General features: G+C 47.1%; 1 protein-coding gene and 1 long non-coding RNA gene across 7 annotated transcripts; one reads left to right on the forward strand and one right to left on the reverse strand.

The window, feature by feature from the left end:
* Positions 1-11: 11 nt before the first annotated feature.
* Positions 12-24,746, forward strand: LOC101794949 (uncharacterized). 2 transcript variants are annotated; one of them, XM_027447294.3, is made up of 19 exons: positions 12-164; positions 1,986-2,089; positions 2,718-2,832; positions 4,048-4,222; positions 4,776-4,887; positions 5,894-6,000; positions 6,843-6,969; positions 7,259-7,379; positions 7,661-7,746; positions 8,794-8,918; positions 10,200-10,259; positions 14,141-14,207; positions 15,296-15,390; positions 17,126-17,254; positions 18,966-19,080; positions 19,855-19,992; positions 20,663-20,829; positions 21,301-21,389; positions 23,930-24,746. In XM_027447294.3, the coding sequence occupies exons 2-19, from the start codon at positions 2,005-2,007 to the stop codon at positions 24,123-24,125; spliced, it is 2,109 nt and encodes a 702-aa protein (XP_027303095.1). In that variant the 5' UTR covers positions 12-164; positions 1,986-2,004; the 3' UTR covers positions 24,126-24,746. The 2 variants fall into 2 exon arrangements, with proteins under 2 accessions (XP_027303095.1, XP_071895030.1); XM_072038929.1 differs by lacking the exon at positions 12-164 and adding an exon at positions 690-828.
* Positions 1,931-16,164, reverse strand: LOC106017702 (uncharacterized). 5 transcript variants are annotated; one of them, XR_003493416.3, is made up of 5 exons: positions 16,130-16,164; positions 15,879-16,004; positions 6,830-6,997; positions 3,262-3,323; positions 1,931-2,605 (listed from the first exon to the last, which is right to left on the reverse strand). It is a non-coding gene; the product is annotated as an uncharacterized lncRNA (long non-coding RNA). The 5 variants fall into 5 exon arrangements; XR_011809760.1 differs by lacking the exon at positions 16,130-16,164 and having other exon boundaries at positions 3,262-6,017; positions 15,879-16,059; XR_003493411.3 differs by lacking the exon at positions 16,130-16,164 and having other exon boundaries at positions 15,879-16,053.
* Positions 24,747-24,769: the final 23 nt, after the last annotated feature.

Here is a 24,769-nt window from a genome sequence, read left to right on the forward strand (position 1 = left end):
CAAGCAGGGAGCGGTGGCAGAGCTCAGCTGTGCCTGTGGTTAATAATAAATGGACTCTCTCAGCCCCCCCATGCTGCCGGCCCCCTCGGCACGCCTTCTCCCAGGGCTGCCCCGGCCCAGCTCCAGAGCCCAGCCAGCCTCCCATGTGCCACGGCCGCCCGGAGGTAAGAGACGCGCCAGGCCACGGCTTCACCGAGCCAAACGTGCCCGATGGACGAGGAGGGGAGGCGAGCGGGGATGTTCAGAGGCGAGCTGAGTGCCAGAGCTGTGCAGAACTTGCAGCGGGAACGTGCAAAGTTTTGTTGCAAGGCGAAAGGCCGGGCAGGTCTCGCTGCTCCGCTTGCCAAGCTGCAGAAACCTTTCAGGCTGCTGGGGCCGAGTGCTGGCTGACTTTCTGGCGAACATCAGCGAACTCATGTCAGTGTCAGGTGGTGACCAGCTGTGTTTTATCCGCAGGCCGCCTCGGCTTGGGCATTCGGGCTGTTGTGCTTCAGATTACGGGGGGTTGTTAAAATTCAGAGCACAGCTCGAGCAGCCCAACCGATCCGAGCCGTAGTAACCTTGTTGGCTTAATGAATTTATTCCAAAGCTGACTTTGCCCCAGAGAGCAAGGGGTGTGTAGGCACACACAGAAGGAACCCAGAGCATTTGCATGAACTTTTCAGGCTGTTGACTGCTGAATTTGGCACTGCACAAGGAGAGATTGTAAGCATGAATAGGAGCTTCTGCCACCTTTGTGTCATGATAGGATTTCGTAAACTTTGTGGAGATTTTGGTCTTAAAAAGGATTTGGAAACTGGAAAAAAAAAATCTCCTTGTTTCATTCAGGTGTGTATTGCATTTCATGGCAATCTCTGTCTCAGTGGCTTAATAGAGGTCTAGCAGAACCAGTCTATCTTTCCCTGTTACACAGACTAAACTGTCCTATATAGGCTAAGTCTTCAGATTCCAGGAACAGAAAAAAAGAAAAAAAAAAAAAAGAAAAAAAAAAAAAACTTTTCCCAGATATAATGTGTCTGTGTAGCTGTAGTGCTACAAATTGCACTGATATCTGCTAAATGTAGCAAGAATGCAGTACTGTTACTCTAATTTCCTATCTGAATTAACAATAGGCACAAAGGACCGAAGAGATAAATCTTTTCCTCCCAGTTAAGGGGTGAGAAATAGAAAGGCTTGAGGGATATGGCCAAATGCCCAGCAAAAATATGTGAAGCAGCCAGGAACTGAGTGAAACTGCCCTGAGGCCCAGACCAGACCAGCCTCTTAACCTTTGCAACTCTCTCCCCCTCTTTCTCTGTTCTGCAATGAATTTAATTAAAGTGAATAGGAGTTGCTAAGAGACAAGAGGAGTTCTGGAGTTCTTGCCGGGGCTGAATTGTGTCTCTGCTTCCAACACTTTGTACTAAAAAAGACGATGTAACTTGAGCATGCATGAAGCACTCTGGGCTCTGGGAAGAGCTGCTCTTTCCTCCTGGTGGTTACAATCTGGCTTTCCAGTCCTTAGCTTCTTTATTTTACTGAACTGCTTGTTTCCCTCAAAATACTCGCAAAGGCTCTTCTCTTTATAGTATTCTTCTGCCTGCATTTTCCTTGTAGGTTTCTCCTTGTAATCTTTCAGGCTGAAGGTGACAGTGGCTGAGCCTGCAATTTATTGTGAACAAGTAGCTTTGGAAATCAAAATGTTACATACTTCTAAAGTCTCTCCAATTTGTTACTACTTATTCTTTCTTCTGCTCTGCCATGTTTTCAGCCTAGCATTGGCAATGGGCTAGATGGACTCCTACAACTCTACTTCTACAGTTTAACATTTTGCTTTGACACCAGGGCTCATGCTTGAAACACCAGGAACCGCCACACAATCTCCTGGGCAAGCCCAGGATTGTTCACTTTCCAAAATCAGTGCAAGAAATGTTAGGTAAACTGTCACACCATTGCTTAATTACTTCTTTATTTTTTATTTTTTAACCTGACTTTTATACTCTCAGGACCATCCTTACACACAAGATGATTACAAAGATAACCTGTAGATTGGGAAAATGTGTGTCCACTGTGGCATGTAGGACCACCCAGGTGAGAAGATTTCTGCATGGTGAGTAGTGTGTTCTGAAACAGTCCCTGGGCAGAAAGCACCTTCCTCATCCGAATGCAGCAGAAACCTTGCTGGCAACATTGTGGGAGAAAAGCAAAGAGCAGCATTTTCAGCTTTTGGAAGGATACTTCAAGTCCTAAATGCACAGGGAGTTTCTGTTGTTTGATAAAGACATTAAAATTAGGAGAAATTTTGATGCAAAATAGTGTTATAATATATTGGGTTATTATGGTATCCTTGGTGCTTCCACTCCATTAACACGTTATTCTTTGGGTATGATTATTGCAGAGCTTAGTTCATTCACAGTAATGTTCATTTCAAGTAATATTACTGGAGCCAATAACAACACAGCTGCAATAGTGGTGGGAGAGGAACACTGAGTGATGGTGATGAGGATTATTATTTGTATTAATCGTAGCGTTGTTTTTTGTTTGGTTGGTTTTTGCAAATATTGCAGTCACATAAAACGCAGTTTTAGTCTCCATGGAGTCATTTCTGAATTCCCCCAAAGATTAGCTGAAAAGGATAATAAATGTATCGTGATGATGACAATTTGCCTTTATAAAATAGCTCAGTGTTTACTGCAAACACCCATGCAAATAACTGACTTGTCTATATTTATCCCCAGGTGCTTATTTCAGGATTCAGCCCTCCGTACAGGAAGCCCTGATGGAGGGGAGACCAGTTGTAGCCTTGGAAAGCACCATCATTACACATGGCATGGCCTATCCTCAGAATCTGAGGTTGTGGATTTTATGTTCCTCACTCAACGAAGTTATAAGAAGGAACCGAAGGGAAATGTCAGGTTGCTAGGGATACAGAATATGGGCTCTGGTGTAAAACAGTTGTATTTGGACTTCTAAGGAGAGCAGAACCATACAACACACGTCCTTACTCAACACCTCACATTTCTGGCTTCCTTTAAAATCTGGCAGCAGGAAATATCATCATTTGCTCTAAGACTGATAAACCACACTTTGTGGCTGCATATTTCGTATAGACACTGAAAACACTTTGTGGTTTCTTTAGGTGTACCTTTTATAATACAAAAACGACTAGAACACAATAGTGAAATCTACTCATTGGTGCCACTCAGAGCAGCTGCTGCAAGAGCTACTGGTCAACCTATGCCCTGCATAAGGAAAAAAAAAAAAGCCCACAAAAAACTCTACCTGTTATTTATTGATATCCTGTAGATTTGTGTTTCGTTCAGTCTCCTCTCCATCCTAGCTTCCTGAAAGCACAGGAAGGTTTCAGTATTGACCTTGCCATTGGTTTGCCTGGCATTTCATCTTACAAGGAAGCTCAGTAAGGTTTTGGAGAAGGTAGTTTCAGAGTTAAAGATTATCTAGTGTATGTAAAGATAGCTCAGAAAGGGAAAACAAGCTGCTCTTAAAAGAAGACAGTAGTCTACAGATGATCAAATATAAAACCTGGAAAGCTTCAAAAAACCTAGTCTGAAACTCTAGAATATTCTCAGGCTGCAGCTTTTCTGCACTGTTGTTACCTTATATCTGACTGCTCAGATTGTGAAAAATACAGCCTGGTTGTTCGAATAGGACTTGAAGTATCTCAGGTTTCTATGAAGGTTTATGTTCTCAGAAATACAAGTAATAGATACTGAAAGGCTCTATTTGGAGAATATTCAGTAGCGTATTGTACAAATAATAGGTTTGCTCGTAAACCAGGCTATTTTATGGATGCTGCCTCAGAAATGAAGCACAGAGCCTGTACATTGCTGTCCTGAAAACAGGAGCTCTCGATTGCATTGATTTTACAGTGCAGAGCTAAGACTTCTGCCATTAGCAAGAGACAGAAGAGGATCTGGACTTTGCTGAAATCCCAAAGACTGTATAAAACTGGAAATTGGGAATGTTGGCCATCAAACATTGCAGATTTCTCAACTGATTATTTTTCTCACTAATTCTGTGATCGTTGTCTTGTCTATCTTATTCTAGCATGGCCAGAGAGGTAGAAAAAATTGTAACGACAAATGGAGCAGTTCCAGCCACTATAGGTATTTTAAGGGGTCAAATCCACGTGGGACTCACAGATGAGGAGCTTCAGTTCTTGGCAAGCAGTAAAAATGTAGTTAAAGTGTCTCGGAGAGATCTTCCTTATGTCCTCAGCCAGGTATGGTAATGCAGGCTTCCTATTTGATGTTTTCTTTATAGCAATAGGGTGCTCTTCAGTTTCAAACCAGGTAGCTCTAAACCTCTTTAAGACACCACATAACATGGTGTCTTGTTGGTAAGTTGAAATATATTCCTATCCAGAGTCAAAATACATTAGTCAGGGAATAGCAGACCTGGAGTCAGACCATTCTGGATTGGCTGGCTAAGCTAAGAACATTCATATTGGCAGGATAAGGTATCATCATGTCACATAGTTCATACACAAGCCACCCCAAGTTAGTGCTTGAGGTGACACTGGCTGCCCATGAACCCTTCTGGTTGGAGAGCCCTGGAGAATGAAGGCCTTTGCTATTACAAGAGCAGTTTATATAGCAGGGATGATCATTCTTCTGCATTTTTGCCTAGGAATATCTGTATCCGAATTTCACCTGCCAGCTGTGTCAGCAGCCTGGTGTGATGTTGCTGTGTGTCAGACCACCACCACAGCTGCCTGCATGCGGTGTTCTCTGGGTCGTGCTGGGTGCTGACTGTGACCGGTTGTCCCCTGACAGGGCTTGTCCGGTGGCACTACCGTGTCTGGAACAATGATTGCAGCACACAAGGCAGGAATCTGTGTGTTTGTGACAGGAGGCATCGGAGGCGTCCATCGGGGAGGAGAGAACAGTAAGAAAGTCGATACATTCTACTTTTCTTGTTGCTGTGGTTTTATCTAATCCCATCTTTCTTCCTTTTTCTCGGTTTGTCCTACAGTAACTGTCTGCTCAGCAGAGTAACGTTATTGTTCTTCTCAACCATACTCTGGTTGTTTTCTCTCCAGTATCTCCTTTCCAGAAGCTTCAAAATATTCCTCTTGAGCACCGGCCAGATAAGAGTGGGGGAGTTTCTCTTTATCCTTTGTTTGCACAGGGTTATATGGATATTATTTGATGGTGCAGCAGGAGCTGACTGTACTTTCCCCACTTCGTGCTCGCTGGATAACCTGACAGTGGCTGTGAAGCACGGTGCTGTTATTGGCTTGCTGACAGCTAAGGAGGAGGAGGGTCTCACCGCAAAAGAGATTTAGGCCATGGTCCACGTTCCTCTCTGGAAACATGGGGACATGGCACAGCCTTGGCAGCGTAGTTTGTGACCTCTAAGCACATACTTTCTTTTTAGCCATGTATATTCCTAGCATAGTGTAAGCAAACCGCCCTGATGAATGCTGTCTCTTTCAGATGTGATATAAATTCCAGACCAGGGGGTTTCCTGAGGTCAGCAGAGCTCCTGTGGTGCTTTTCTGCCAGCTATGTCAACACCACAATCAAAGTCTTCTTATATTCCATCTTCTTGAACTCTGTCCTTGTTTTATGACACCTTCTTCTTTCTTTTCAACCAAATTTTTGCATGCTGCTTTCTGAGGTGAACAAACAGGTGAGACAGTCAGTGTAGGGCTGCATCTCTGCCCTAGGCCAAGTGACTTCATAGTTTTCAGTCTCTCTTCCTATATCAATCTCTCTTACAATCGCAACATCTAATAGCATGATCTAAACCTGTAATGTTTGTCTGTGGATCAAAATGGTTGCAAAAGCAGGCCCTGGCATCCCAGGCAGATACAGCTTTTTAAGAGGGCATTTAAGGTCACCTTGGTGTACAACGCTATCACAAACAACAGCTGCTTCTCTCTTGACAGCTCTGGATGTGAGTGCTGACTTGACAGAGCTAGGACGAACTCCAGTTGCTGTTGTATCTGCAGGAGTCAAGTCTATCCTTGATATTGGCAGGACACTGGAATATCTGGTAGGTATCACGGGCTGCTGAGAATGAAAGCAGGTGATGATATACTTGGTGTACCAAGTCCAGCAGTGACAAGAAGGCCCAGCGATGTTGAGGCAGTTATTAAGCCCAAGATTCTCACAAACAACTATTGAGAGGATGTGAGGCCCATATTTGTCATTTTCTAGTTCTGGGGCTATTCAAGCACTGGGCTATCCCTAACACAAACCCATCTGTGTCCATGATGCTGTTCCAGCAACTGTTCCAACTGAGGCCAAAGATACCCCAAGCCATGGCCTCTTTTCTGGCTTTAGAGTCATTTTACTATCTACTGGGAAAATGCTCCAGCACTGATGGATCACACAAGCTAGATCCATCAGACACTAAACCAAAATCAGAATTAAAAGGAGAAACAAGATGATTTTCATTAGAGTCCATTTTTAAGGTTTGTTAAGGTTTGGTATGTTGGAAATCACCACAGCCAGCGCTTCAGGTGACAGCCAGTGTCAATACCTCTCAATCAGAAGCAGAACTCATTTAAATTCCTGTCAGCTCACAACATAACTTCGGATCCCAGCTTGTTACCTTGGACTCAGTATTGTGCTAGTGACAGCTGCCCTGCTTTTGATCAGCTCTGAGCAAAGCGCATGCGTCTCCTATGTTTCAATAAGCAGCTTCTGTCTGACTAGTTACCGCGTCCGGCTGTTTGATTTGACAGAACAGAACAGAATGGGATGTATAAAAGTAACCAAACGCTGTGCTAAAGAAAAGCAGCTTCTAGCTGGTTAGAAGGGAAAAGTCAATCTCTTTTTGGGGGTCCCCTTTCCCTCCACTGGTTACCTTCTTTTCTCACCTCCCGGCTGCAGGAGACTCAGGGAGTCTGTGTGGCTGCCTTTGGGGAGTCGAGGGAGTTCCCAGCCTTCTTCTCACGCCAGAGCGGCTTCAAGGCACCGTATCACGTCCAGGATGAAGAGGAGGCAGCTAAACTCATCGGTGTGTTCCAGCAGGTTCACGTGTGGCCCTGGAACAGTGGGTCACAAAAGTGGAATCTTTGTTGTTTGTTCTTAAAAGTCTTTGCCTCTTATCATACAAACAGACTCAAAAGAAAGAGGAGGATATAAACCAATTGCTAGCTGGAAAAGAACCTGTCCTTGGGTCAGCCAAGAACAGGAGCTCCAGCCTCATGTTTTCACACACCCTGCACCCACTCTCCTCTGCCCTTTTCCATCAGCATTTCACGTGTCCGAGGAGAGCCGCTAACGATCTGCCTGTCCTCTCCCAGCCAGTGCCATGGGGCTAGGCCTGAGCAGCGGGGTGCTGATAGCAGTGCCCTGTCCCCAGGAGCGAGCTGCCTCAGGCCAGGTTATTGAAGAAGCCATCCAGCAAGCTCTCGGCGAAGCCAGGTGAGGCACCCTAGGCACTATCCTTTGCTCACCCTGTGGGCTTGGGGAAATAAATGACTTCAGGGACACTGCCACAGGGATTGTAGCACAGCTTAACCTTGGGTGTGGATGAACCCACAACAAGGCTCTCACTGTTGTTTTATGTAACCTGAAGCTTGTTTACAGGACTCTTTATGGCGTGTGGTTATGGAGATAAATTGTCTGCTAGCAGCAGTGCTTCTCCTCTGATGCCGTTTCAGCTCGGTTTGTCTCATCTACAGTCATTTTCTTTGTATTTGCAGGTCCAAAGGGATTACAGGCAAAGAACTGACCCCTTTTATGTTACAGAAGATCAATGAATTAACCAACGGGAAATCACTGGACTCAAGTATCCTTTTACTAAACAGAGGGAGGGGAGGAGGAGGAGTGTACTTCTCATTTCCTCCAATAACATTTACTGATTAACTCTGCCATTTTACTGACAGTCTAACGAGGGGCAAATACCTCATTATCTGCAAACAGCTGAAAGCTCAGCAATTTCATCCTGCTTCTTCAGCAGCAACGTTTCAGTCCTCATCCACTTCTGTGTTAAAAATTGGAGGCCAGCACAGAGATCAGGTGGTCCAGAGACCAAAGGGATCCCTTACATCTGATCCCTGAGCTTGCCTGCTCTGTGATGGAGTCTGAGGATCCATGCACATGGTGGGGTTGTACACTTGAAGATGCCTGGGTGAACATGCTGCCTTATGCAACTCTTCATGCTAGTGCAGAGTAAGAGAAACTGGGAAGAAAAATACTTCTATGTAATGTGAATCCTCTTGCACAGGCAAGAGAAAGTCAGGGATGGGATGCTGAAGTAGCATCTGGGAGAGCCAGGTTCACCTCCAGGCTCTGCTGCCAGCCTTCTGGGAAACCTCATGGCTGGTCAGTCAGGGCAGATAAGTAAAGGGGGTTTTGGATACTAGACTTGTATGCTGCCACAAAATGGGTTTTTCAAAGCCTCTGACACTTTGCTCCCAGTGAAACTGATGAAAAAGGGGCATGTAGATGAGACTTGGCAAAAATCTCAGTAGGCATCTAGTTCTGGAAAAGATGGCTGAGTTCCTTAATGGTTTTTAGACTGTTCAGGTTAGGCACTTCACCTCATCTTCTGGGAGGCCTTTGCTTCTATTCCCTATCTGTAAAATGGGGATGTTAGATTTACTTTCCATGGACACAGAGGGAGGAAGGTGAATACATTTAAGACTTCAGAGTGCTCATGCAGTACTGTAACCCAGTATATCTGCCCCCAATTGATTTTGGTACAGGGCAATCAAATCTACCAAGTCTCACAGCATGCATTTCCTATTGTCCCCCTCAAGGCAGATCCTACATAGAATTCTATAATGTCAATCTTGCTGGTATTTTTCCTTTTCCTCAAAAAAATGCCATACAGACCTTGCTCTGATCAAGAACAACGCCAGAGTGGGCAGCTGCATTGCAGTGGCCCTGAGCAAACTGCAGAAAGCTACAAGGAATGGGAACCTGCCTCGGCAAGAGGACACAACCCCACCTCAGCCAGTGAGTCCCCTGCTGTCCTCTGTTTAATTCCTACCTACTGACAGCACCGAAGATAAATTTTTATCTATTTCTAAAATAAGAGGTGACTCAGCCAGAGACCAATCTCTCTGCTTTATGCTGGCAGACATTCTCTCTTTAGTTTTCTTTATTGTTCTCTGATAAATTTCCTCTCCCACTCTACTTACAGAGAATGAACGCTGATGATGGCCTAATCCCATTAAGTCTTAGACCATCAAATCCATTAAAACTTTAATCACCTTTTCACCTTTTATTGTGACCTCACATACAACTTCAATTGTATTCCTCTCAGTGCCAGGGAGCCCTTGTGACTACAGCAGTAGACCTGGAAGAGGGTGGTGGTAGGTGGATATTTTAAGCTGCTGAGTCACACACTTTTTATAAATATCTCTTTTTTGTTGGCCTCCTGCTCATGACTGCCAAAATTACAAGAGGTACAGCATATCCCAAACAAGATCCATTATAACTCATACTCCATTCACTATCTTGATTTTGTGTGTGCTACATGATTTACAGCAAATCTATTTTAGGTAGTCTTTAGAGAGCTGAAGAAGTTTCTAAAACCCATTTGCAGTAGGATTTTTTAACATAGAAGAACGCAGTGACTCCAAAGGCAATAACCCAGCATTTGACAGAATGAGGAAAAAAAGAGCTCTATGTCCCCAAAGAATCTGGGAACTTCCCATTTGTGGAGCTATGCTGCTTCTTCTGGTTTTATTGGACAATAAGACAATGATCAATAAAGTTTCACTGGGCAGGACAATGTCTTCCAGGAGCTTGCAAGAAATGACTGCATTTCTCTGCCCACTTTTTCCCATTTTCTTTTCTCCATTCTTACCCCTTCTCCTCCCCTTTACACGGCAATGACTGAATCCTTCTGAGGTTTGGTACGTCAAAAATTGTCCTAAGAGAGAAAGCCTCAAGGGCATTGACATAACCAGATCATGCAGCTTCTTCATTACTCCATAACCATCCAGTGAAACTGCCAGCACCCCTGTATGTGCACAATGATGTCCTGCCATGGTGGGGCTGGTTATCAGTAGGCATAATTCAGAAAGCAACATTTAGAAGAGACTTCCATTCTTTATGATTAGAATTGTGCAGACCTGTGTATAGCCAGCCAAAACAAGCACAGGCCTTCACACTGTAAATGAGATAGCTTTCAAGAGGGTGGTAAAGTGGGGAAAGAAAGGCAAAGGAAAATTGGAGCTTTTCCCTTAAGTCCTTCCAACCACTTTTTTTACTTCTTTCTTCCCTTTAAAGGTGGTGATTGGAGGTATCAACGTTGACTTTATAGCCAAGGCGCAGAACCCTGTCATTCTGGTACTGTATCTATAGTAGCTTTCTTAGTGCCACTGCCATTTCCAGCTACTTTTACAGGAGTACCAAGCCAAACCAGGGGCTGGGGATGGGAAGAGATGGTGTCAGTGCACGTTATCTTTGTGTCTGTATGAGCACACACACACACAAACACGGAAGGTGTAGTGCTGCACGTTCGGTGCGTTGTCTGGGTTAGACCTGGGGTGATACACGTTGACCTACTCGGTTCACATGCTGAAAGTCACTATCCCTCCCAATCCAGACAAGATCAGAGCCATATATCATCCTTATGAACTCCACATATCACTCCAGCCTTGACAATCAGCGTTAAGGTACCTCTGGGCTCTTCTCTGATGCCGCAGGCCCAAAGAGCTGTTTTAGCAGAAGAGCTGCCCAGGTCACTCACTAAGCACATATGCAAAGAGCTAGAAGCCATGGGTGAAGACCCTCACTGTGCTAACCCATAACCAAGGACAGACCAGGTGAGGAAATCCCCAGGTAAGAGACAGTTCTGGCTGCCTGGGGCTGTCTTAGCAATGGACAGTGGCATGAACAGGAGCCAAAGACCCCATGTGGAATACCCACAGTGGTAGTGGAAGCCTTTGAGAAAAGTAGTGCTGACACAGTTACAGCTAAACAAGAGAGCCAGCTTCTTCAGTCATACAGGGTTTGAGTCACACACACACAGATTGCTCTAAAAATATTGAGCATTTTAAATGTCACCAGACCTTCTCTTTCTCACTGTGGTTTGACCACAAAACAACCAAGAGGCTAAAGTGGGACAGACTTGCAGGTATGGGACTTCCCCATTGCAAATGACAGCCATTACACAGCCTACAGAATTTTTGTTGAGATATAACACAAAGTACCACAGGCTGAGTTGGTGGAGCTTGCTCACAATTTGTTTAGCATCTCAAGTTACTCTATGCTGATTGCTGGAGCAGAAACTCGTGGCCATCTTCTTCCTTCAAATGGGGCGCTCTGTGAAGACCTCTCAGTCAGATAGGGAAAGACCTGCTGGGGAAGCTCTCATTAAGGAAGCTGGCTATTCAAGGATATGGAGGCAAAGGCCAAACAGTATTATAGGGGTCAAAGGTGACACATGCCAGAGCATTAGCTATGCAGACTTGTAAAACTTAAAGCCCAGCTGCTTCAGCTGTGATCTAACTGGTAGCATACATGCCCCAAACTGCGACCAGGAGTGGGCAAGCCACCTCCTGGTGTGTCAGTGGTGAGTGCAGACCCCTGGACCACCCATGGCACGGTGAGGGGCAAGGACAGCCACACATCCCAGTGGGAGCAGCTGGCAAGGGAAAAGGAAAAATTTGTTAATGTTGCATTCAAAGGTGAGGTAATACCTGCCTGTATGCATAGCGGTGAGCCCTAGAGCTGAAGGCCCATCAGGGCAGCTACCCAAATACCAAGCTGCAGGAGGATTTGGGAACTGACAGACAAAATGTTTCTGCTGACAGCTTCTGTGGTTATGCACAGAGGAAAAAGCAGTCTCAGCAGTATTGGTCTGCTTTGGCTCTTAAAGACAGATTTTTCCAAAGACATCAGCACCCAGCAGGTCCCACCCTTATACATGCTGCATTCACTGCAGAGCGTTAGGGTACCACTTGCACCTCGTGCTGTCCCAGTTAGCAAGAAAGCAGCTGTATTCTATACTGTTTTTAGCTTCCACATAGCTTTCAAGGCTATCCAGAAGCAAAGTGCCCTATAAATAACTATTTGGATGTAAGTCATCTGCAGAGAAAGACACATGGTCTCTTGCAGAGGGAAAGGTGTTGGATGAAGCATTCTGGTTATAATGTTCTCAGGATATCCAGAAGTAGAGCAGAGTCTCACTTTTACATTAGCAATTCAATTCTTTCAGGACACAGAAGAAGGTCCTAGACACTGTCAATTCCCTGAAACCTTGCCAGAAAGCATCAACTCAGTCATACTGCAAACCATCTCAGCAAGCCTGTTTTCATCTTAGCCAAACCCACTTGGACACAATGTAGAAGAGATACCCAAGTGCTGCTCAGATTGAGTTACCAGCTGAGCTGGCAAGGTGTGATAAGGGCCAGTCATTGCTTTGTCTTTACAAGCATGTTGCTAGTTCACCTCTCACTGCACCCACTTGCTACTTTAAGGCGATTTAATCTTCATTTCTTTATGTCTTGTGGGGCTGTACAACACCAGAACACACCCCGGCTGGGTCCCTGAGTGGGAGGCTGGTACACCCACTGTTAGGGCAAAGCTTGGCTTAAAAAACCCGAAGCTCTGTCTTTGGAATGTGGGGGCGAACTGAAAGAGAAGATCAGCATGCCAGGCAAAGAAGGGAGCTCATGAGTATTTTCAACACTCCTGCTGGTATCAGCTTTGAAAACCAGATACTTGCACTGCACTGAGTGGAGTCTGTGCTCATTACCAAGGGCAGTCAGCACCCTCTTTTAATATCGAAATAGGGGCCAGCACCAGTGGTAATTCGCAGGGAGCATAAGCAAATGTGATGGAGTGGTGTTTGGGTGAGTGAGGAGTGGAAAGGTGGACAGAAGTGATAGGTTGTTTATCTGCAGTGCTGCTCAGGGTGTCTGAGCAGTGCTGGGCCTGGAGAACTGCCAGGCAGAGGAACAAAAGGGTCAAGAATTAGCATCAAGTCTTACAGACTGCACAACTGGGGAGACTCACGGGAAACAAAAGCAGCCTGGGGGTAATAAAAGAGCATTTTTACATGGAAGAGCAGCCTCTCAGTTACAGGACGGGATGAAGAAAGTATTGCCTATAAGGGACAGATATGTACAGGTCCATGAGAGCAAAGCTTGGCACAGTGGAAGAAGGGTCCCTAGAAAGCTTTGGTATGAGTTTTAAGAACCCCCAAGAACTGTGAGGGGTTGGAGGAAGAGCATTTTTTTACCCCAAGGTAAAATCCTTGTTTAGGATGGGTAGAAGTGTTTACAAGCAAGAAAAATGTGCATGTGCAGGGGTATTCTGGTGCACCTGAGCTGACATGAGAGTCTGTGCCAGGAGCTGCTCTGCACGGGCATGCAGACGCTTCTGCACTTGCCACCCAAACACTCAACATACTCTTGAAAGCTATGGATTATCCAGAGCTGTTAAAATTGTTACGAATGCCAGTGACAAGCTCTCTTCTGAAATGGAAAATACGTTTCAGGTTTTTATGAAAAAGGAGCTTTAAAACCATTTGATAGTCAGTGATGAAGCCCAAAGAGATCGGAGCACTTACTGAGGTAGTTCTTCTGGCAGGAAAATCAGGAGGAGATGGATGAGGGACTGCCTACCTTCTGACAATTCGGTCATTTGTCACAGACTGACAGATGGACAGAGAAGGCAGAGGCAAGGGAAAAGAGAAGCTGGTAATCACACAGGTGGAAAGGGGTGTTTCTGAGGAGGGAGATGTTTGGGAAGAGAAGGGTAAATGGAAGAAAAATATTCAGACACTGAAATAGATCCTTCCATGAGTAAAGTATTGCCCACAGAGGACAGTACAGGCAAAGATGACAAAGCTCGTTCTATCTTCAAAATGGGGAAAAAAAATGGGACTCTGGAGTCACAGTGCTGACAAGAGCAAGTAAATTCAGAGGGCTGCTCATATTGACATTATTCAGAAAGGTTCTAGCCAACAAGACCAAGACAGCAATACATGGGGAGCCCAAACTGATCTCCCCTCCTAGGAAGTGGCTCTTTGTCACCAGGGCTGAAGTCTGCAGATGGGCCGTGGGAGTTTGTGCTGCGCACAAACCCATACCTAGATGGCTTCTGCCCCCTTAATTGCTGCCCTTTCAGCAGCATTAACTTCACTTCAAATATTAATGGAGAGATGGCATCTATGCCAAATGGTTCTCCCAGCTTTGCTGATTAATAATTTATTCCTCCAGGGTGGTGGGCAAACGAATGCTGGAAGAGTGAGACGAACTTTCGGCGGCGTTGGAAGAAACTTGGCAGGTGCCTAGTGCTTGGGTTTGCCTGTGGGTGCGTGTCAGCTGTGATTTGTCCTTTCATGTTCCTTCAACAGCAGGAACTGTTGAGATCTGGGACGCTTTAGGCAATATACCAGGGGACTGACTGCCTGGAAAAGGCAGAGGCACTCCAAAAAATAAGAGGGGAGGAGGGAGTTGGGCAGCGATTGTGAAAAGAAAGGTCCTCAAATATGAAATCAATTAGTATATAGCACAGAGACCCCAAATCAAAGTTAAACATTAGTGTTCTCCAATGACTGCTGAACAGCCTGGTCCTCGGTTTCTGAGTTAATGTCAGGTTGTAGTCACAATGAAGTATGTCCTGAGGACTGACTAGGCCTACACAAAGGTGATCATCCATGCACCAGGGACAAGAGGAGCTAGGGCACAGGAATTACTGTAGGAGAGAAAGGGCTACAGGCAGCAGCAAAGGACTACAGCGTGCCTGCTGCTCCTCCACAAGCAGTAGCAGACCTGTGTTTGCCCACTGAAATTAGCAGGGGCACATTACAAACAGATCTTTGGATTACTCTGGCTTGTTGGCCTTTCCCAACTCTTCTTAACATAGATCTACTGTCACTTCAGATCCCAAGTGGGGAAGCTTGAGGAAAGAAGAAATGCCACCCATCTGCTGAGGTATAATTTCGGTAACCTGAAGGGAGAAGAGGAAGGGTTTCCTGTGAGGCCGTTCAGGTTCCAGTAAGACAGTATGGTGAGAAAAGCAGGACAGCAAGGCTGCGCACTGAAGCGATGTGGGCTAGCCTGCATGCTTGTGATAGGTGAAGGAAATGATGCCAGGGAAATGCATAAGTTTCTTCCTCCTTCTCCTCTTTCCTCCTCTCCCAGTGGTTCCAGAAGATTCAGAGCCGCAGCATGGCAGGCAGCCACAGATCAACCCAGCCCAGCCAGCCTGGCAGCAGCTGCAGCCTTGAACATCCTGCTAGATGAGGATAGATGGGCATTACGTTTTCCAGGAGAGGGCTTTCCTGCAGACACTCAGCCTGCACAGGCTGTCATTGCTTTCACAGCACTCCGACAGATCTATTAATGTCTTTTGTTTCTGTTTGCTTTTAGACTGCTTAAGCCGCCTCGGGCTGACTCCTCTCTTTCTGTCTGCTGTGGGGAAGGACGAACACTCAGAGTCCATCCTGCACTACTGTCAGCACATGGTACGTTGCACCGTAGTGGCACTTGAGAAGCACGGAGGTGATGACACTACATAAAGGGAAAAATCCTTTTAACCCTGGCAGTCATAAGAATCACCTTTCATCAGGCTAAGAGTGAGACCAGTTAAATGCTCCTTTAGTTACAGACAATTAAAAAGCAAGGAGCCACCCCCAGCACACAGGCTACATATATGTACAGTTTGCAGTCTGAACCATGTGGCCTGAATTCAGCTCCAGGGACTGGTGTTTGAAGGACCAAGAGAGGTAAATCAGGAGAAACCACTAAAATGCCTAAGAAGACCTAAGTACAGCCAGAAATATGCAAAACGTGACCCTCAGGATAAACAAAGCAATGCCAAAACAGCCTGATTTGGGTAAAGCATGAGACAGAGAAAGCCCAGAACTGGGACCCAAAGCCAGGCACCTCCCCAGTTCAGAGCAGGGTCCTCCACAGAGCTGCCCACACCCCTCACCATGCACCAGAGGAGTACCTGGCACTCACAGCCACTTGTCCTCACAGGTCAGGGAGCCAGGAGCTCCCCAGGGCTGTCAGGGCACAGCCTGGCCAGGCAGGGAGCAGAGCAGGCCCTGAAAGCAACCCCAGCCCTCAGGCACCCCTGTGGAGAAAAGACAGAGCTGATGGCAAGCCAGGGGTGTGGGTGGAGACCCCAGGTGAGGCTGGTCAGGGCCATTAATTTCTGTTAGTGCTTTCAGGACCCTGATGTGCAGACAGAAAGAGCACCTGAGGCCTTAGTTCTGGCTACCTGAGCAGCTCAATAACAGCAGTGTTAGGAACAAGAACTCGCATTTAGTATATAAAGGCTTGATAGCTGCAGACCTGTAATCTCTCCTCTACCCAAGCATGGCACAGTTTGAGCTATCACAGTGAGCGGTCTCCCAAGGGAAGATGCAGCAGGACTAGCTGCCAAGCAATCCTGGCCTGCAAGAAACATTACCAGCAGTGCTGGAGATGACCTTGCCCTTGTGATGCCAACTTCCCTGTGAACTACTCAGCAGAAAGCACTTCTCCATCCCCATGCACATTCCCAGAAATGCCCCACATTCTCTCCGCAGATCATTCAGGCTGCCCACAGAGGAAGGACACCTCACAGTTATGTCCATGACTGCTGTGAAAAGGGCTCTGAGGCTGCCATCAAAATCGGCCTCCCTGCCTGTGCAGTCAGTGAGGTCGCTAACACCATCACTAGCTGGATCATGCCACCAAGGTGTGCCTGGCACGCCATCAGATCTCTCACATAAGCCACGGGAAAGGATGGCTGGGGCAGGCAGTGCTTCAGCCCTCTGCAGGACACCCTTCCCTTACAGCAAGGACACTACCTATGGAACTGCGTGGCAGAGGCCTGTCGCGTTCATTTACTGAATCAGTTCTTTAATCTTTGCTGTGGCTTCTCTTGCGTTGCAAATATTAATAACCAGCCATCTGCCAGCACTGCTGAGACCAAGATTTCCCTGAAATGTTGTTTGTCTTAAGGGAGAATCACAGAATCACAGAATCACAGAATTTCTAGGTTGGAAGAGACCTCAAGATCATCGAGTCCAACCTCTAACCTAACACTAACAGTCCCCACTAAACCATATCCCTAAGGGAGGTTGAAGGGAGAACAACGAGCTGGGCTGTAGCTACAAATCAGGTGGGCACGGGGAAAGAGTATGGACGTTGAGCCGAGTGACAGGGAAGAGAAACGTGCTCCACTGGTAACTGCTCTCCTTGTTTTAGGACATGAGTACCATCCTGCAGCTGGAGAGGCAGAGCACAGCCACTTACTGTGCGGTGATCACCAGTGCTGGGGAGCTGAGCGTTGGCTTGGGAGATATGGACATCCACCAGCAGATAACAGAGCAATATGTATGCATGCCAGCTGATTTGTATGTAACCTGCTGCTTAAGAGAAGGAGTGTGGATGTGTGACAAAAAAACAGCTAGTGAAGCTATACCAGGAGTGAGTGGGTGTGTGGAGGGAACGTGGGAAATCCTAAAGTTAACCCCAGACATTGGCCACTGGGATTGCAGCATGGCAAGCTACCAGAGCTACCTGTTGCTGCTTACCCAGGTGGAGTTTGACCTGTGAGCCAGAAGCCTCTTCAGTGACAAGTTCCAGTTAACCTATCACTTGTGGTACCATAAAGCCATCAGTAAATCCAGTCTGTCTGCAGAAATGACATTTCCCCCGTTAGGGGAAAACCAAAAAACAGAAACCAGCCTTGGACAGAACACTGGTTAAAGAAAGTTTCTCTATTCCACCCCCTCCCCGCCATCCCTTTTGTTTCTACATGCTGAGTCGTATAACCAGGTGCTGCTTCTCAGCACATCCAAGCCTTCAGAACATCAGGGCTAATGGAAGCATTAATTACAGATTGATTCAGTGAAAGCCCCGTCACTGCACCCTCCTTCCCTACTCATTCTGCTGTCAGCAGAACAAAAGCCCGTACCTCATGACTGACAGCAACATGAAAGTTAAGTGCAATTTACTTACCGGTGGGCTCCCCGTGAGGTGGAGGCTTCGTAGGAAAAAATATGGTCATTGCTTCCACTTCCATCCCCACCCTGCCTCTCCCAGGCCTTGGCACAGAGAACCATTACAAGACAGATTAATTCTGTTGAGCTTTATGAAACAGCTGTGGCCAGTGGAAAATCTGAACCAATCTTCTGCTGCAAAGTGCATTTTGGCAGTCCTTCTTTCAGCCAGGATTAGTGGAGACACAGGAGGGAGGCTGCACGAGTGCCTATGGCACTGGCCTGGGGTTTGGGCAGTGGTCGTGCAGCCTCAGAGAGCCAAGGGGCAGCAGGTGCCCACTACCTGCTTCACAGACAGCAGTAACAAAGCACTGTGTTGAGCAGCGCTGTAGCCTCAGGGCTAAACATAAGAGCTGGACAGGGCATGAACAGACAAAAGGAAATTAAATGTGATAAAACAAAACCCCCAGACAACAAAGAGCCAGTCTATGTGCCTCTTCAAAGGGTGATTTAAGTCATCTTCCTCCAGAAAGGGAGCTACCAGCCAAAAGCCTGCATCTCACTGGGTTGTTAGCACCAAGTTCAGAAAGAAAACCCACTTTCAGATGGTGTTCTCACTTCTCCAAGACTGGTTTTGCTGCTGGCGTTGTACTTCCCCTCTTCCCACTGCCTGCCTGGTCATTGCAGGAGCTGTTGCAAAGCCCTCCTCAGGACATCTGAAGGACACAGGCAGCAAGTGAAGGAGCAGTCAGGCCAGACAGAGCACAGGGAGTCCTACAGTGACCTTAAATAGCAGCATTCTCTCTCCCTGTAGGTTTCTGACTGAGCCAGGGGCATCAAAGTGGTCTGGGGAGGACCAGCATCTTTCTCTGCCGGAGGGGCCCTGCCCATTGAGTCTGCCTCTTAATGATGGGGAGCAGGGAACAAGAAGGGGAGGACGAGAGGTAAACAGAGAGATCCGCCTTCCTTAGGGAATCAGTCCTTTAGGTTCATGCCTGCACCCGAGAACTGCTATACGAGTGAGAATCGTACATCCTCGGTGTGAACAGGTCCCTCTGCAATGACTCAGGCTGTCTCTGCTCTGTGTCCTGGATTTGCACTAGGTGTCCCAGTTCAAGGAGAAGCTGTGCCGGGCCCCACTCATCTGCATCGATGGGAACGTGCCTCTGTCCACTATCCAGTACGTCTGCCAACTAGCTAGGGAGCATCAGCTAGCAGGTAAGGAGAGCCCTCCCAGCCCTGGCCCCACAGCTCCTATCAATGTGTGCACTGGGACACTCCACACACCCCAAGCACCCTCCTCTGCTGCTTGACAGAGATACCCAGCTCTTGCCTGACATGCTGTGTTGCTCAGGGCTCCTGTCTATACTTGCTTTATTTCAAATGGTTGAAGCGTTTCTGCTTTCTCCGAGTTTGTCTCATCCTGCAGCTAAAGCGCATTTCCTGTAGCGTAGGAGCTACAGCCCTCCAGCACTGCCAGAAAAAGCTGCTCTCTTTGCCTTTAATCTCCAGGCTAGCAGATGCGTGTGCTTCTGTAGCTTGCTTCTCAAAGTGCTAAAGCATCATTTGGGAGGATTTCTCTCACATTTCCCCCAAAATACATAGCCCCTCTCCTGGTACACTGAGGACCCTTCACAAGGCTCCTGAACCTTTGGAGTTACCCCTCCATTTTAAAAAGCAAATCCTGAAGGAGGAGACAATGTTCTTAAAACCTGGCAGAGGCTCCAAAACCAGCTAAAAGGGGTAACAGACCTGAAGTCTGATTATATCACTCCAGAGCCAGAAGGAGCCATGTCATTGCTGAGCAACAGGAAGGAAAACTGGGGAGACCTGCTCTCCAGAACAGGGAAATAACATTTCGCTTCTAATACATTACACATATAACCCTGCTTGTGCAGATCTCACTTCGCCTTCTGCACTGCATCCTGCTCTGATGTAGAGATGAACCACTGATTAAATAATTAACTAACCAATTGCAATGTTGTTTTTAAGTGTGCTATGAGCCAACGGATGAGAACAAGGCCTCTAAGCCATTCCTCTCAGACAGCTGGAAAGCACTCACGTACATTTCCCCCAACCTCCAAGAGCTAAGAGCAATAAATCGGACCCTTGGGAACCCTCTGCCAGCAGGTATTGAACGCTCAGAAGATTCAATCACATTTTCAGATAATCTAGACCCTGGAGAGAGTGTTTGCCTCCCCATCTCCCATTTCAATCAAATTGAGTTATAACACAGTGGGAATTCATAAGCAGTCTTGGCATCTTCCACCTTGCACCATCTCTGCAGGGGTTGTACAGCCCAGGCCAGACTGATGATCTATTAAGAATGCAGTAGGCCCAGGGTGGCTCCTTGTCCATTTTCCTTGCTTCACCATCCAAAGAAGAATAATTTTTAGTTTAGAAATGTCTCAGTGAAGCATGATGCTCTGAGGGCCCCAAAGGCATCACCCTCTGGGGAAATGAAATACCCCACCACATGCAGGTGGAAGTCTGAAAGTATCAAAACAAGAAAGTCATGGGGTTTTTTTTTGGACAGTTTTTTGGTCTCTACAGACACATCTGTAGTCCCGTGATGGTGGTTTCCTCAGCTTAGGATAAATGGTATGGAAGTTTAATGATGGAGAATTTCATGTTTCCTACGATTCAAAGAAAATAAACAAACAAACCAACCAACCACATTTCAGTATTGCTTATAACTAGTTGTGCTCATAAGTGGGAGAAGTAGGGGTAGGAGCCCACATAAGGGCCTGCTGAGGACCTTTAAAGTTATGCCACCCTTTTTCCTCCCTGCTGCCCGCAGAGCTGCCGTCCCGGTTGGAGGACGTTATCCAGACAGCCATGGCCTTGGCCCGCCCTTTGCTGGCCCACCTGTGCTGCGTGGTGGTGACCCTGGGCGCTCACGGCGTCCTTCTCTGTGGCAAGAGCCTGGGAGGGAGCATCTCGCTTCGTCCAGCAGCTCACGAGCAGGTAAGGGCACGGAAAACCAACCCTGGGCTCTCGGCTGCTTCTGCCTGGGACCATGCAGCACCGCTGCTATTTCTGGTGGCGAAGCAGCAGTGCTGGGAAACGTGGCATCACAGTTGGCAAGTGTTCATGTTTGGGGGCGGAATACAAGGCTCTGAGGATTAGCGAAGAAAATCATGTTGTCTGTCCTTCTGGCTCCTAACAGCAGTGCTTACAGCCAGCTCATTCTAAATGTGCTTGCCCTGAATATTCATGACGGCAAGCTTCATTTTCAGCAACTTAAATCACTGATCTCCTCCAAACCATGAAAAACAATTATTAAGATTATTGGCTTATGGCTTACATTTATTCTTTTTTTTCTTTTTTTTTTTTTAAATATATTTTTGGTTGCTGTGTGGGTCTGGATGGCAGCAGCCACATCAGACCCTACCAGCCTGGGCAATTCCCACTAATGTCCCTTGTTTCCCCACACAGCCTGCTGCTGCCAGCCTCTGTGCCACCCACTACCCTGCCATCCATATCAGCAGGGAGGAGATAGTCAATGTCTCCGGAGCTGGTGACAGGTATGTTTCTAGCTACTCTATCTTCTCCAGCTAAATGTGGAACAGTCATAATGGGATTTCTTTCAAATTCTACTGCAAAGTCCAACTCCATTCTGCTGGTTGAGGAACAGACACTAGAGACACAAGGACAGGGCTGGTTCCTGTGATTCCAAGCAATGCTTGCTAAAAATGTCCTGCTAAGCATCTTGAAGCCAGTCTTGCCATTATTAGTTTTGCTTTTCCTTACAATCCAAGTCTTTCATGGCAATCCAGGAGTTCTGACTTTCTCTGGGCTGAGCTGCTCAAAGCAAAGTAAACCACCTTACATCAAAGCTGACTTACTAGCTAGCTAATTTACTTCCACACTTCTCCAGTGGAAGAGGGACTGCCACTCAGCAGCTAGAATTGCCCTGTAAAAGCATCTCATCAGGTTCTGCACTAGCCTCTGGCAATAGCTCGTGCTTCAAAAGAGCCTGCTGTATAATTCGCCTAGCTGGTCACACAGTGCTGTACAGGGGAGTAGGAAGTGACAAGTATTATTCCTACCCCCGGTGATCAATTCTCAGTCTGCCAGAGTAGTGTTTTATTATGCTCCTTGTTAACTTGTCAAACTATATGCAGCAGTCGTTTTATTTATTTATTCATTTCCTGCAATAGTTGATTCTTCCCTTTCATTGCCTTGGGCCAGACCAGAAGGCTGTATGTGAGATATTTCCTCATATTTTTCTACTCTTACCTAGCAGTAACTCAACATAGCAACATTTCCCCTTTTTTCTTTGATGGGTGGGCAGAAAGAATAGTCATCTTTGTGATAACTTACAGAGTCCTCAATATTTTAGCTAGTTTCAAGCAACAACTCTTGCCAAGCGAATTAGTCTACCTAATGCCAGAGCCTCTGATTACTCCTAGTGTCCCAAATCATCTCTCAGACGAGTTGACTGCCATTGGCACAACACCCTGAAGAAGACCACGGTGATGTTGAGTGCAGGTCTAACAAAGCAACGGGGCCCAGGGGCAAGCTCTTGGGTCACCCATCCCGTAGCATCTTGGCTTTGCTCGCTGCCTCTAGCAGCCTCTGGCAGCCCCGCCAGGGGCGCAGCCTCCTCCCTGCACCATCTGCTCCTACACAACTGCCCCAAACCGATTCGTTCTGGGGGCCAATGGAAACTGAATGTCTTCCTTATGGCTTCCTTTCCCTTTCTGAAGGGTTAATGTAAGGGAAGAGCAAAGGCAAGGTAACGTGCGCCACTGTCAAACACCTCCACTGAGTTACACAGGAGTACAACAGGCGGCCCAGCCTGTTGGCTTCTCCAAGGGACCACGCAGTAGGGTATAACTCAGGGCTACTGCACATCCACAGCTCAGCCCTACAAACCCTTCAGCTCCTACGGCTGGGGGATCCCGAGGCTGTCCTACAACCCAGAGCCGCTGCCCAAGGAGCCGCGGGGTCTGCGTGCGGGGAGCAGGGGCTGTTTGCTCCTTGCACCCGGCTGCTGTGGCAACAGCGTGCCCGCACTCGGCATTGCTAGGGGATGCTCCCCCAAATATTTACGCTGAGCCTCAAGCTGTTGAGAGATTGAGTGGTTTCTTGAAACCACAATTTTCTGTGCCTTTGTTAAGGGGGGGAAAAAAAACGAGGTAATTAGCCAGAGTGCAAAAAAGGAGTCATTTTCCCCTTCACACGAATTTGCTCATTAATCCTCCCTGTTGTCACATTTTCCTGCCCTTCCTTCTTCATCCTCAATGCTATTATCCTCTCCCTTCACTTTCCCTTCTCCTTTGTCCTTCCCTAGCTCCCTAGCATCACAGTTGCATTTCACTATGAACACACACTGGCTGCTCCCAGCTGGTCCCAAGCAGCACCCTGCACATATCCGTGCCTCGACAAAGCTGTGCCCTGCATGGTAGGCAGATGCAGGAGTTACCCTCTTCTGATGGCCTCCTTGTAAGGAGCTGTGGGTCACAGCTGCTGCTCCAAGCACTGCCATCATTTTTCCTGGGAAATCTCAAACGGAAAACTGCTGCTAACATTGACAGAAATCTGAACCAGAAATCTCATTTCAGCTTTGGATTTTCTTTTTCTATTTGTGTATGCTGTCCCTCTCACTTTATACTTGGAGATCTACCTCTCTTCCCATCTGTATCATCCCAGTGGGGGAAAGGAGGGAGTGTAACGAGGTACCAACAAGCAGCAGAGAAGCGACAAAATAATTAAAGAGCAAGGGAAAAATAGATTTGTCCCTTTGTAGACACACTTTCTTTTCTCCTGGCTCTCCTGCAAAACTGTGGAAAAAAGAAAATGTGTTGGAATGGGAAATGCCCTTGACTTCTCAGATGAGAAGCAAATAAAATGCATATGAACAGCACCACTTGTTCCTTCCAAATTTAAAACTAAAAATAAGAAGCACAAAATTCTCATCATCACCTCACCCTTCCTCTAAGACAAATTCTGCTTCTCTAAGTGTTAATGTGGAGCCAAACGAGTTCTCTCCCCAGTGGCCACGTTCCCAGGGCCAGGGCTGTTCCTCCGCGCTCAGGGCTGCCTTTCTGTCTCTCCACAGCTTACTGGCAGGCCTCCTTGCAGGGATGCTCGCTAAGCACGACACAGACACCTGTGTCCGGATGGGTCTGCTGGCCGCGAGCCTGTCCCTCCGCTCCTACGAGCCCATTTCTCCAGCAATCAGCGCTGCCACTGTCAGCTGGCAACAAGTCCAGGGCAAGACCTGGCCAGAGGCGAAGGTATGGAAGATGGACTAGGTCACCACGGCGCTCTCAGCCATCACCTCCTCAAACTGTTTTGGAGTAAACCCTCATGGAAGGAGGCCCCAGCTCAACAAAGTTCTTGGTAACGAGCAGCTGGTTTCTGACCTTTTGGACCTCCAGCTTCCCTGAAGCTCCACTCCTACGAGACTTTCTGTTGAGGGAACTTCCCCTTCCTCTACCTCATGTCTGTGTTGTCCATCATCACGGTAGCTCTGTCACTGGCTCCCAGACCTCCAGGACCACGTCTCTTCAGGCGGGCCCGGCAGCAACACCCCCTCCTGCTGCTCACTCCTGGTTTCTGTGGTGGGCCACAGCCTGTGTTAAGCCTCAGCTGGCAGGAGCACAACGCTGTAGGACATCCTCATCGGTCTTCCCAAGCCAGCCAGCAAACGCTGCACTTTCTTGCTCTTTATTAGCAAGGACATCTACATCTAGATCAATTTTGTATGAATCAGGTCTGGACCACAGCCTTTAGACAAGCAGCCAGTACAGCCTTACACCAGCTTCCACCGACTGGTGTCCATGCTCATCGTCGTAACAGCTGTGTGTGAAAATACCTGTGCTTTATTCGGGTTTCTTCATTGTCTGTACCAAAACCAGCTCCCTGCCCTCCTGCTTGCTCCTGCCTTCCTTTTGTT

This window comes from Anas platyrhynchos, chromosome 1 (assembly GCF_047663525.1).
Source record: "Anas platyrhynchos isolate ZD024472 breed Pekin duck chromosome 1, IASCAAS_PekinDuck_T2T, whole genome shotgun sequence".
NCBI classification, from domain to species: domain Eukaryota; kingdom Metazoa; phylum Chordata; class Aves; order Anseriformes; family Anatidae; genus Anas; species Anas platyrhynchos.

Bases quoted from the DNA above. Each gene is read 5' to 3' on its own strand.
- LOC101794949 (XM_027447294.3), top strand. From the start codon at position 2,005: ATGATTACAAAGATAACCTGTAGATTGGGAAAATGTGTGTCCACTGTG. The intron at 6,001-6,842 runs GTAGGTATCACG...TCCCGGCTGCAG, and splicing joins GCAGGACACTGGAATATCTG to GAGACTCAGGGAGTCTGTGT. The intron at 6,970-7,258 runs GTGTGTTCCAGC...GTCCTCTCCCAG, and splicing joins GGAGGCAGCTAAACTCATCG to CCAGTGCCATGGGGCTAGGC.